Here is a 14,024-nt window from a genome sequence, read left to right as displayed (position 1 = left end):
AAAAACCTCAGTACTAAAAAAAAACATAACCTATCATAAGTACTTCTTAATACAAAAATCTCTATACCAAAACAAAAACATAACCTATCATTAGAACTTCTTAATTAACGGACCTAAGTCATAAACATTTCTGATATTTCTACAAGAGAGGCGATATATACTACAGAACATCCAAATTTAGTCGAAAATTATCTAACAACGCCATGACTTATAGATAAAAATACCAACGTACAACAAAAGTGCACACAACACAGGATTGAAAACAAAAGACTGAGCATAACGAACCCATCTACAAATTGTGGATTATCTCCGGTGCGCTGGAAGGTTATAAAAAGAAGATGTGGTATGATTGTCAATGAGACAACTGTTCACAAGAGACCAAAATGACAAAACTGACATTAACAACTATATGTCAACGTACGGCCTTCAACAATGAGAAAAGCCCATACCGCATAGTCAGCTATTAAAGGCCCCGATAAGACAATGTAAAACAATTCAAACGAGAAAACTAACGGCCTTATTAATATAAAAAAATGAACGAAAAACATATGTAACACATAAACAAACGACAACCACTAAATTACATTCTCCTGACTTAATTTTTCGGCCAAATTCTTTTAAAAACATGTTGATTTTAATCTTCATATTTCGTAAAAAGTCAATCTTTAAGCAATTTCCCTTAGAATGACACAAAACTGTTGAAAGTATCCGCCAAAGGAAGTTTTTAAAGATAAATTAGTTTTAGATACATGACGGAAAAGGACTGGATTATCCGCAAATCTATAATAAATTATATTTTCAATCTTAAGCTAAGTGAAGTAATTTGATCAAAAGGGACAAAGTCACGTTGTGCAAATCATTTGAATAAAGTACCTTTGATTTTGCCATATGCACCACACCAAAATATAATATGCACAGCACATGTGTCTCAAAAAAATGATAACACAGCAAGAAACCATTCCTGACTACAAACACTAAATGGAAACAAAAGACTGAGAAAAACAAACCCCCACAACAATAGATTTCTGCTGCTCCACATGTGCCACCATTCGTGTAGCTCATGTTAGTGCAAATTGGGTTTTAAGTCTCATGAGGCCATGTCATATCAAGAAATAAGAGGGCAGCATTGTGGCTATGACAACCGGGCCATATGATGATACCCGTTGTGTTACTAATGTTAGTGCAAATTCAATGAATAGTCTCACTATGCTATGTCATATTCTGGGAAAGGATGACTGTATGGTGTTAACGACATTTCGGGCCGTATCTTTTGACATCTTTTTATTTGCAAACAAGAATGATATAAAACGCGAAAGATTAGGTCCTAAAGTATACACCAGTCACATGAAGCACGTGCTTGAAAAAACTCAGACGGAAGTCTATATTAGTTTCAAAGAAAAATACCCTGATTTGAGATTATTTGAACGGTTAAAGCCATATTTTGTTGTACCTGTACGTCCATGTGACCGAGAAACATGTTGTTGTAGGTATCATGTAGGGGCTAGATATCTATTTAAAAGTTGCATGGATTTTCGAAAAAAAATCACACCATTATCTGAACATTTTCCAATTTTCACCCATCTCACTGACCTGACCAATCATACTTTGTGTCCAAAAACTGACGGGCAAGAATACCACCAATTGAAGTGTGTGGAGCGGAGGTGCGATGATTGTGGCGTGAACAAATTGCATTTATTGGAAGATGAACTCTCCCTAACTACAGAATCACCAAATGTTGAATGGATGCGCTATGAGTATGTTTTCGTTCCAACAAAAAGCGGGGAAAAGAAAAAGGTGTGCCTTGTTAAGGTGAACACAAAACCGGGAGAAATGTTCAAGTACTTTCTTGAATTGATATCAAAGTTTTCAGCACACGTTTTTCGTGCAAAATGGCAAACAGAACAACTGAAATCAATTAAGAGCAACTTGAAAAAAAATGAAGCTATTTGCATTCATGACTTTTCTGAAAACTATACGTGTAAAGATAAAATTGAAATCCAATCATGCTATTTTCAGAAAACGGAAGTTTCGATACATGTATCTGTGATTTATAGGCATCCAATTGAAAATCTAGACGGTCCGTCCGATCCTGAAGTTAATGGTGGATTAGTTGAAGAACAGTTTTTTGTTATAAGTCCTGATCAAGTTCATGATCATAATTTTTCACATGAGGCGCAACGGCAAATAGCGGATTACCTAAAGAGTATTAACTATGATTTGAAAACCATGCACGAATTTACAGACGGGTGTGCTACACAATATAAATCAAGGCACTGTTTCGGAGATTTAAGCTGCAAAACAAGATTTTGGTTTCAATATAGTTAGAAACTATTTTGAAACATTCCATGCCAAAGGAGTACAAAATGCCGCAGGGGGGTTAATAAAAAATCAAGCTGATATTGCAGTGGCGAGAGGAAAATTGTTTATTCAAAATGCAAATGATTTTTATAACTTTTGTAAGGACAATTTAGAGACTCCAAGGCAGTCCGCTATATGCAAACGTCGAATTTTTAGATATGTTGAGGAAGTTCCCCGAAATAGAACAAGATCTTTTAAAGTCGTTCCGTCAGTAAGGTGTATTCACCAAATCAGAAGTACGAGTCCTCGAACTGTTTTAGTTCGAGACTTGTCCTGCTACGACTGTTCCAACTGTCCCGATGAATATAATGCTTGTACTAGCGAAGCCGGAATTTTTCGTAAATATAAACTTTGTCATGAAACAGAGTTAACCGAAAGACTTATCGCAAATAGCGATGAAAATACTTTCATTGAATTGATTCAACCCGGAATTATTTTAGCCGTTTTTACGGACGATCCAGGAGAGGACTATTATATTTTAAAGTGTTTATCCGACGTTAAAAAACTAAATCAATCAACTTTTGATGACTGGGGAAACACTTTTCAAGCTGGGGTTCAATTAATTGAAGGGTTGTATTTTGATAAATTATGTGTTAATGGAAACAATATTCAGTTCAAATTAATCAAGGGAAAAAAGTCTTTAATTTACTTGAACAGTGTCAGATATATTTGTATTGGGGTGGAATCAAGGTATGGAAAATTTATAATGACAGATGATATGCACCATGAAATTTTAGCAGCATGTGATTAAAAAGTTTTGTACATCTATACATGTAGTTTTGTTTTAATTTATTTATGGAAAAACTTTCCGTCTTATTTTCCCTTCTTACATGACTTACAATACAGCATTTTGCAGGTGTTAAATCGATATCCACAACTTGAGGCAATTCGTGGTTAAAAGACTTAAAAAAAATAATAACAGAGACAAAAATAACCAGCAACACAAAACAACCCGAATGAAACTTACAAATTCGAAAAATCCTCTTTGACGTAGCATTTTCAGTGTAACGTTAAGTTGTAGGAACATCGTGCACAACATTCCAACGCCAGACGCACATTTCGTCTACATAAGACTCATCAGCGACGCTCTGATCAAAATAGTTAAAAAGTCAAACAATTATAAATTTGAAGAGCATTGAGATCCAAAATTCCAAAAAGTTGAGCCAAATACGGCTAAAGTAATATATGCCTGGGGTAAGAAAATCCTTAGTATTTCGATTAATTCAAACTTTTGCAAACAGTACATTTATAAAAATGACCATATAATTGATAGTCATGTCAACACCGAAATTGATACCCCCGGGGACAAAATCAGCAGAAACATAGACCCAGTGTGTTGATAGTTATCAAAGGGCCAGGCTTATAATGTATTACGCCAGGCGCGTGTTTCCTCTACATAAGACTCGTCGAATGAAGAAGCTGGAATTATTTCTTTTGTCGTAAAGTTTTGTTTTTACCCGAACTATTTTGTCACTTCATAGATTCATGTCAAGATCTAAAAGCATACTTAACTTTATCAATAGTTATCCTTTATTTGTAGTGTGATTAGAAATATGCGTTCAGAATACTATCTTAATAGCGGATCTTGAAGTTAAAGTATATTATGTTAGTTTCTTTAAATGTGTTATAAGAGGCACCTGTATGAAGTCAGCCAAAAACAATGAATTGTAAATTGTAAATTGAATTTGCACTAACATGACATGTCTGTGACATAAATTGAATGTGCACTAACATGACATGTTTGTGACAGAAATTGTTTTAGATAATTACAATAACATGGAAAAAATTGTATTGTATAATCATGTTAATATCATTTTAGGTAAAAGTTGAGCTATTTTCAAATGGTTCATTGAATGTAGAGATCTATTTTGATGGCTGCCTTTCCACTAGTTCCAATTGGTTTTCCACGGGACCTGACACGCACGTCTATCTTCAACATTTTCTCTATGAATGTGTAGATTAGAGTAGTTTGTTACCATTATGATTTCTTGATATTTAACATATTATATTTAAATGTTAAATATCACCAAGTATTCTACAAATTTAAAGATAAAATTTTGTGTATATATAATTTTAATCATATACTCCGCGCATGCAACAGTTCGTAATCTTCATTATAGATGAAACTGTAACTACATGAACTGTATATCATCATCATCAGGAGAAGTTTTAAACATACTTATCTTTAACGATTGAAGTGAAATACAAGACATTTTCTCTTAACGAAAATATAAGGTTTATTCATTCATATGCAAAAACATATCGAAGGGCAGAAGTGTCGTCTTCATCAAAATCAGCAGTTTTATATGTTCACCACTTGATGTATATTTGGGGTTCCTCTATTAAGTGTTCGAATTTCAATGACCTTTATTTCACATTTCCCTGTAATCATAAGCAACAAAAAAACGACGAACAACCAACAGCATGCTAAATCTGCCCACACTAGTTTTCCTATTTACAATCATGTCCGAAAATAAATAAAAAAATTATCTCAACATATAAAATACACAATACGACATGACACAATGCAGTCAGCACATGTAGAGGTTTTGATAATGGTTACTCTATCTATAATAAGATAATTTATCTATAAGGTTTATCTTAACATATTTTTCTGTAAAAGTTTTCTATTCTTAAAAAACACTTTAATGTACTGTAAAAATCATAACCGCTCTCATGAAAGAAAAACGCGATCTGCCTTAACAAAGTGTAAGATAGTGTTTTTTCATTTATTTTTACCACTCCTAGAAAGAAACAAAGATACCAAAAATACCAAACTCAGAGTAAAATTTAAAGCAGACAGTCCTAAATCACAATCGAAAAATACAAAGCTCAAACACATAAATAAGTAAAATCACAAAAATATTGAACCCTGAGGAAAATTCAAATCGGAAAGAACTTCTAAATGGCTAAATCAAAAGACGGAACACATCAAACAAATGGAAAATAATTGTCATATTCCTGACTTGGAACAGGCATTTTGTTATGTAGGAAATGGTGGATTGAACCTTGTTTTATAGCGCTAAACCTCTGTTGCATTAATTTTTTCGAATAACAATAGTAAACACACACCAGACTTTGTTTCTTAATTCGCATAATTCTGTCAAATTGATTGACCCTGCAGTAACCACGTGACAACTTAACACAGAGGTAATGCTTACATAAAATGAATGTCTGAGAGCCCACAATCTTATGCGGTTATTGCCTGAATACAGAATTTCAATACATCAAGCTACATTATACGTACGCAGGCTTAACTTTCAATTATGCAGGTAGCTCTTGGTTTTGGTTTGTTTTCTTTGGCAGATTATTGACTAAGTATAAAAAATGTGGTATGATTGCCAATGAGACAACTCTCCACAAGAGACCAACATGACACAGAAATTAACAAATATAGGTCACCGTATGGAATTCAAAAATGAGCAACGCCTATTCCGCATAGTCAGCTATAAAAAGCCCCAAAATGACAATGTAAATATAAAAAGAAGATGTGGTATGATTACCAATGAGAAAACACTCCACAAAAGACTAAAATGACACAGAAATTAACAACTATAGGTCACCGTACGGTTTTCAACAATGAGCAAAGCCCATACCGCAAAGTCAGCTATAAAAAGCCCCGAAATGACAATGAAAATTATTTCAAACGAGAAAAATAACGGCCTCATTTATGTACAAAACATGACCGAAAAACAAATATGTAGCATATAAACAAACGACAAAACTAAATAACAGGCTCCAGACTTGGGACATGCACATACATACAGAATGAAGCGGGGTTAAACATTTTAGCGGGATCCCAAACCTCCCCTAACCTAAGATAGTGGTATAATAGTTCAACATAATAACAATATATAAAAATCAGTTGAAAAAGGCTTAACTCATCAGATTGACAAAACTACAAGTGGACTTTGCCGGGTACTTGTACATCACAATAACAAAAAGACACTAAGTACAGATATGAGACTACTTGCAGTTAACTGACAGCTAGTTCAAAGCCACTAACGACTAATAAAAAGCATGCATCTAAGACTAAATTACACTTATGCACTATATATTTTCCTTGCTACAGGTCCAAATTATATGAATTCAGTTTTGATTCCTGTTTTAATGTGTATTCACCATTTTCTGAGAGTGTATGTGTATGATGACTGTTAATCTTCTGGTATGTGTGATGGTCGTTTTCTTTTGTTTTATGTTTAATGGCACTTTTTTAGTGTTTTTTAAAATGTGTAATGACCGTTTCTTCTTATTTTATGTGCAATTGCTATTTCCCCCTGTTTTATTTACATTGACCGTTTTCTCTTGTTTTAAGCGTAATTGCCGTTTCCTATTGTTTTAACTGTAGTTGTTGTTTCCTCTGGTTTTGACTGTAAATGCCGTTTTCTTCTGTTTTAAGCATATTTGCCGTTTCCTATTGTCTTAACTGTAGTTGTCATTTCCTCTTGTGTTAATTTGTAATTGCCGTTTTCTCTTGTTTTAAGTGTTATTACCGTTTCCTCTTGTTTTAACTGTAGTTGCCGTTTCCTCTTGTTTTAACTGTAGTAGCCGTTTCCTCTTGTGTTAATTGTAATTGCCGTTTTCTTTTTTTTTAACTGTAATTGCCGTTCCCTCTTGTTTTAACTGTAGTTTTCGTTTCCTCTTGTTTTAACTGTAATTGTCGTTTCCTCTTGTTTTAACTGTAGTAGTCGTTTCCTCTTGTTTTAATTGTAATTGTCGTTTCCTCTTGTTTTAACTGTAAATGCCGTTTCCTCTTGTGTTAACTGTAATAGCCGTTTACTCTTGTTTTAACTGTAGTTTTCGTTTCCTCTTGTTTTAACTGTAAATGCCGTTTCCTCTTGTTTTAAACTGTAGTTGCCGTTTCCTCTTGTTTTAACTGTAGTTGTCGTTTCCTCTTGTTTTAACTGTTATATATTGTAATTTCCTCTTGTTTTAACTTTAATTGTCGTTTCCTCTTGTTTTAACTGTATTTGTCGTATCCTCTTTTTTAAACTGTAATTTCTGTTTCCTCTTGTTTTAACTGTAGTTGCCGTTTCCTTTCGTGTTAATTGTAATTGCCGTTTCCTCTTGTTTTAACTGTTATAGCCGTTTTTTCTTGTTTTAACTGTTATTTTAGTTTCCTCTTGTTTTAACCGTAATTGTCGTTTCCTCTTGTTTTAACTGTATTTGTCGTTTCCTCTTATTTTAAATGTAAGTGTCGCTTCCTCTTGTTTTAACTGTAGTTGCCGTTTCCTCTTGTTTTAACTGTAATTGTCGTTTTCTCTTGTTTTAACTGTAGTTTTCGTTTCCTCTTGTTTTAACTGTAAATGCCGTTTCCTCTTGTTTTAAACTGTAGTTGCCGTTTCCTCTTGTTTTAACTGTAGTTGTCGTTTCCTCTTGTTTTAACTGTTATATATTGTAATTTCCTCTTGTTTTAACTTTAGTTGTCGTTTCCTCTTGTTTTAACTGTATTTGTCGTATCCTCTTTTTTAAACTGTAATTTCTGTTTCCTCTTGTTTTAACTGTAGTTGCCGTTTCCTTTCGTGTTAATTGTAATTGCCGTTTCCTCTTGTTTTAACTGTTATAGCCGTTTTTTCTTGTTTTAACTGTTATTTTAGTTTCCTCTTGTTTTAACCGTAATTGTCGTTTCCTCTTGTTTTAACTGTATTTGTCGTTTCCTCTTATTTTAAATGTAAGTGTCGCTTCCTCTTGTTTTAACTGTAGTTGCCGTTTCCTCTTGTTTTAACTGTAATTGTCGTTTTCTCTTGTTTTAACTGTAGTGTTCGTTTCCTCTTTTTTAGACTGTAATTGCCGTTTCCTCTTGTTTTAACTGTATTTGTCGTTTCCTCTTGTTTTAACTGTAATGTACGTGGCCGGGTACTTGTACATCACAACAACAAAATAACACTAGGTACAGATCTGAGACTACTTGCAGTTAACTGACAGCTAGTTCAAAGCAACTAACGACTAATAAAAAAGCATGCATCTAAGACTAAATGACCATTATGCACTCTTTATTTTCCTTGCTACAGGTCCAAAGTATATGCATTCAGTTTTGATTCCTGTTCTAATGTGTATTCACCATTTTCTGAGAGTGAATGTGTATGTATGATAACTGTATTTGTCGTTGCCTCTTATTTTAACTGTAATTGTCGTTTCCTCTTGTTTTAACTGTAATTGCTGTTTCCGCTTGCTTTAACTGTAGTTGCCGTTTCCTCTTGTTTTAACTGTAGTTGCCGTTTCCTCTTGTTTTAATTGTAATTGCCGTTTCAGCTTAATTTACTGTAGTTGTCGTTTCCTTTTGTTTTAATTGTAAATGCCGTTTCCACTTGTTTTAACTGTAGTTATCGTTTCCTCTTTTTTAAACTGTAATTGCCATTTCCTCTTGTTTTAACTGTAGTTGTCGTTTCCTATTGTTTTAACTGTAATTGTCGTTTCCTCTTGTTTTAACTGTAGTTGCCGTTTCCTCTTGTTTTAACTGTAGTTGCCGTTTCCTCTTGTTTTAACTGTAATTATCGTTTCCTCTTGTTTTAACTGTAATTGCCGTTTCCTCTCCTTTTAACTGTAATTGCCGTTTCTTCTTGTTTTAACTGTTATTTTCGTTTCCTCTTGTTTTAACTGTAATTGCCGTTTCCTCTTGTTTTAACTGTAATTGCCGTTTCTTCTTGTTGTGTGTCTACTGACCGTCGTCTCCTGTTCCATGTTAAATGTTTTGTATTCTCTTTTTCATGTGAAATTGCAGTTGAACAAATGTCTGGTCAAATGTGTAAATACCGCCCCATTTTGTTTTATGTGTTATGGCCGTTTTCTTTTGTTTTATGTTAAACAGTGATCGGGAAAGTCGAGCGCCATGCGCCCATAGCGCATCTTTGCAAAAAATGGCGCATAGAGTCACGTATGCCAGCGCCGGAGTGGCGCACAATATTTTTGCTTCGTTTAGACATCGCAAGTTGAATTTCCGATTGTGTTTGAAAGTTTCGTGTCGCCATGATTTGTGTCCAAAACGGTGTTGTGTTTTGCTCCAAAGATAGGAGCACCATAACATTTTCGAGTCGTCTCGGGCGTTTTGATTCATGTCCACGATAACAACATGTGGTATATCTGATTACCAAAATAAAACATAATCAAGAATGTTTTAAATATTTCAAAGCAAACAACTTTAAATCTGTAAAAGTTAACTTGTAAAGAGTAGAAATTTTTACAAATTATAAAATTTAAATCAAACTCGCTTTAATTTCAGTTGACCCGGGGGCTTTTTATTAAAATATCGAAATTGTCTCTATAAAAAGGCGATTAACTGTCCTTGTCAACTTTTGGGTCTTTGGTTTAATTTTAAAATTTAGTAAACATGCCTCCAAAGAAACAGCGAATTGTGGTTTTGCCTGGACAAAAAACATTACTTTCTTTTGTTGGTCGGGATAAAAACAATAATTCAAAAAATGCAGAGGAGTTGTCTCAAACGTCCAACACAGATACGGACATTACGGAGGAAAGTATGGCGGTCGACGAAGACCCAAATGAAGTTGAACATGACAACAAACACGACGATCCCGGTGAAGGTACTAGTACTACTCAGTCTACTGCTGTAAATAAAGATTCCCGAAAATATCGCCCTGTTTGGGAAAAATTATGGCCCTGGCTTTTGTATGATGGCACGAAAATGTATTGTAAATCTTGTCAAAAGTCTGGGAAGAAAAGTTCCCTTGCATTAGGCTGCACAACATTCAAAACAAGTACTATGTCTAGACATCAAGAGACACCTGACCACAAACAAGCAATATCAACACCAATACATCAGCAAGAATTTACTAAATCATGTAACAAACTTAACAGTGCTGAGGATGAAGCCATAATTCTTGCAATGATGGCAGTTTATTGGTTAGCTTCAGAAGATTTGCCTCTTAATAAATATGAATCAATGATTATTTTTTTGAAAAAAGTAGGAGTCACTAAACTTGAAAACTTAAAATTCAATGACAGAATTAATTATGAAAGTTATTATTCGGCTACAGAAATCCTTGATGCCATTGATTTGGAAATTGAATCAGAGATTGATGAAAAAATTTCAAAATCGCCTTACGTTACCATTCTAGCAGATGAAAGCACTGACATTTCTAACAATAAAAAGATTACCATTAATGCAAGGATTATTAACCCAGAAACATCAATTCCTGAAACTGTATTCCTACGGGATAAATCTTACTCCGATGGAACTGGTGAAGGTTTGACCTCGGTTATTACAGAGGAAATGGCAAAACACAACATTACTAATGACAAACTAATAGGTTTTGGCTCTGATGGAGCAACTGTTATGTCAGGGTCTGATAAGGGTGTTAAAGGGCGGTTGATGGAATTAAACCCACATATGATACACATTCATTGTATGGCTCATAGGTTAGCCCTTTGTACAAGCCAAGCAGCAGAAGGTGTTCAATTAATGAAACATTATCAGGAATGGTTGACTTCTGTATTTTATTACTGCAAAGCTTCCCCAACAAGAGAAGGTGAATTACATGAAGTACAGTCAGTACTAAATTTACCAGTATTAAAATGTAAAGAGATACATGCTGTCAGATGGTTATCCTGTTTTGAGGCTGTGCAGGCGGTTTATCGTAGTCTTGATGCTCTCATTTCATACTTCCATAAAAGGCAAGCATCAAAGGACCCAAAAGCAAAGGGCTTATTAAAAAAAATGGCAACAACTAGTTTTATATATATCACTTATATGCTGATGGATGTACTACCAATAGTGTCGAAGTTATGCTTAACCTTACAAAAGCAAGACCTTGATGTTGCTGTTGCAAAGGTATGTACTTGACAAAGTATTTATTGTTTTGACCAAATAATATTTCTGTATGATGGCCATCATCGACCATTTAACATTTGTTTTTTTTATATGATTGCCAAATCAAATGAAAACAATTAATATGAGACTAGTTGCTAACTACTACATCTATAATCTATTATTATTTGGTCTCTGTTGTGACTGATCTGTTTGACAATCATACCACATCTTCTTATTTCTTTACTCAATTGTATAACTATTAGTATTATTTTATGAATAATGGACTTTAATCAATAATATTTATTAATATTTTGCACATTCTTATTCACTTCCAATATTTGTATACCTTAAAAAAAAACTTATGCTTAAAACATCTTCTACTGATTGTAGGTGTGTCTTGACAGATGCAAGAATGATCTTCTGCAGTACAAGGAAAATACCCAGATTTTTCCAACTCATTTGGAGAACTTTGATACTGATATACAGTTAATTGATGGCCATCAAGAATTCAAAGGACACATTCTGTTTAAATCCAACACAAATTTTAATGCATTAAAGAGTTCTTTTGTTAACAAACTCTTGGACAATTTAACTAAACGGTAATTAAAAGTTATTACAGCTTTCAGGCTTAGTCTGGCTACAGCACTGGTCTTCATAGTTCCAGTTCTTACAAAAACTGAAATTAAATCTAAATTGCTGATATACAGTTGTATATATTAATATTTATTTATAAACTAAAGTACTAGTAGCAGTCAAAAAATAATATTTATATGATCTTACAATCATATTTTATTGTTTTATAACATTAACATCAAAATAGTACTCATTCAGTCTTTACTTTTCTGTGTTGTGTTTTGTAGACTATTGTTTGTCCTTTGATATTATGTTCGAATTTGAACAAATCTTTGGTATATAACCTTTAGCCGCTCTAGATCATTCAATCAAAAAGTATTTATTCATTTCAGGTTTCCACAGCAAAGTCTCATGAATAATTTCTTTGTTCTGGCAATGAGAAGCATCAATATGGAAGATGATATTGACAAGTTTGGTGTAACAGAAGTTGGTGAACTCCTAGACCATTTTGGGAAAGAGAAGGTTTTAATTTTAATTTTGATTGATTGTTCGATTTTTCTATAATTTACAATCATAATATTATGACATTTCAGTTGAATATCCTGTCAACAAGAATAATGTTTGACATACATGTTTTTTAAAATCCAATCTGTGTCAATGTGATCATCAAAATTAATAAAATGATCCAAAGTTAGTGTGACTAGTATGTAAGATAATAAAGCTAAAGTGATTTTTAGCTGTTTACAGTTCAAAATTGTTATAAACTTTATTGTTATCCATTTCAGGTGCATAAAGGAAAAGTGTCTGCCCCCATATTTGATAGGGATATTGTATTGAAAGAATGGAGGGAGGCAAAGCTAATTGTAAAATCACTCAAATATCCAGTAGACAGAATGAAGCATCTGTGGCAACTTCTGACTGTACATCACACAGAAGATCTACCCAACATCATTAAGCTGGCACAGATATCCCTTATTATTCCTTTACACACTGCTGACTGTGAGAGGACATTTTCTATTCAAAATCAAATATTGACCCCAAAAAGGAACCGTCTCAATCACGAACAGTGTGACAAACTTATAAGAATAAAAATGCATGGCAAGGGTTTGGCACACCATAACTTTAAATCCTCACTTGAAAGGTGGCACAAGAAAAAGAGAAGACTCTTGAAATCAAGATCTAAATATTCTAGTCAATTAACCTAAACTTATATGTCTAGATCAGCTAATTATAGGCTGCTATTATTAACATAAATAATGTTGAAAGCTCTAGTCTCTCAGTGTTATCCAGTATTTAATACAAAGAAAGATATGGTGTTTATCTGTTTAATTTTATTTTGATACTATCTCTATGATGGTACATGTTGTTACTTGCACATTGTTGTATTGTACTATATTGTTTGATGATTGATATGTTTATTTTAAGTTTCATCATGTTATGATGTCTTCTCTAAATAATAAAAGTTAGTCTGGTCATATGTTGTTCAGTTGAGTTCTATACTATAGACTAGTAAGTTCATAGGTCACTCACATTTTAATTTCTAAATGATGTATCATGTATCATATGATGAACAAATACAATGTTAGTCTTTTTCACAAAAATCATATATATCAGCATGAACTAAGACCTAAATTATCATTGAATTTACAAAAGCAAAGAGACAATGCAAATTAGAATCACAAGGTTAGTACCTCTTTGCTGAAACATAGATTTTTGGGTTGTTTTTTTTTTTTTGGTTATAAATCAATGGCCCATTCATTTGACAACAAGGCCCATTAAATCTCAAAATGGCCCATTAAATATTGTTTTGGGGGGCCCTGGGCCCATACTGAAAAAATCCTTCCAGATCACTGGTTAAATGGCATTTTTGTTAGTGTTTAATGTGTAATGACCGTTTCTTGTTGTTTGATGTACAATTGCTATTTCCGCCTGTTTTATTTACATTGGCCGTTCTCTCTTGTTTCAAGCGTAATGGCCGTTTCCTAGTGATTTAACTGTAGTTTTCGTTTCTTCTTGTTTGAACTGTAATTGCCGTTTCCTCTAGTTTTAACTGTAAATTTCATTTCCTCTTGTTTTAACTGTAGTTTCCGTTTCCTCTTGTGTTAATTGTAATCGCCGTTTCCTATTGTTTTAACTGTAATTGTCGTTTCCTCTTGTTTTAACTGTAATTGTCGTTTCATATTGTTTTAATTGTAATTGTCGTTTTCTCTTGTTTTAACTGTAATTGTCGTTTCCTCTTGTTTTATCTGTAATTGTCGTTTTCTCTTGTTTTAACTGTAATTGTCGTTTCCTATATTGTTTTAATTGTAATTACCGTTTCCTCTTGTTT

At 33.4% G+C, this 14,024-nt stretch overlaps 1 protein-coding gene across 1 annotated transcript; it reads left to right on the top strand.

The window, feature by feature from the left end:
- Window positions 1-9,350: 9,350 nt before the first annotated feature.
- LOC139527382 (zinc finger protein 862-like) lies at window positions 9,351-13,501 on the top strand. Its single transcript, XM_071322795.1, has 4 exons — window positions 9,351-11,143; window positions 11,513-11,721; window positions 12,088-12,217; window positions 12,481-13,501. Exons 1-4 carry the CDS (start codon window positions 9,686-9,688, stop codon window positions 12,898-12,900), a joined length of 2,217 nt encoding a protein of 738 aa, XP_071178896.1. The 5' UTR covers window positions 9,351-9,685; the 3' UTR covers window positions 12,901-13,501.
- The last annotated feature ends 523 nt before the right edge of the window (window positions 13,502-14,024 follow it).

Source organism: Mytilus edulis, chromosome 6 (assembly GCF_963676685.1).
Source record: "Mytilus edulis chromosome 6, xbMytEdul2.2, whole genome shotgun sequence".
Lineage (NCBI taxonomy): Eukaryota > Metazoa > Mollusca > Bivalvia > Mytilida > Mytilidae > Mytilus > Mytilus edulis.
The sequence above is the reverse complement of the archived record's forward strand: the minus strand, read 5'-3'. Positions and strand labels throughout refer to the sequence as shown.

Excerpts from the sequence above, each read along its gene's own strand:
- LOC139527382 (XM_071322795.1), top strand. The coding sequence starts at position 9,686 with ATGCCTCCAAAGAAACAGCGAATTGTGGTTTTGCCTGGACAAAAAACA. Across the intron at positions 11,722-12,087 it reads TTGGACAATTTAACTAAACG|GTTTCCACAGCAAAGTCTCA; the intron begins GTAATTAAAAGT and ends TATTCATTTCAG. Across the intron at positions 12,218-12,480 it reads ACCATTTTGGGAAAGAGAAG|GTGCATAAAGGAAAAGTGTC; the intron begins GTTTTAATTTTA and ends TATCCATTTCAG.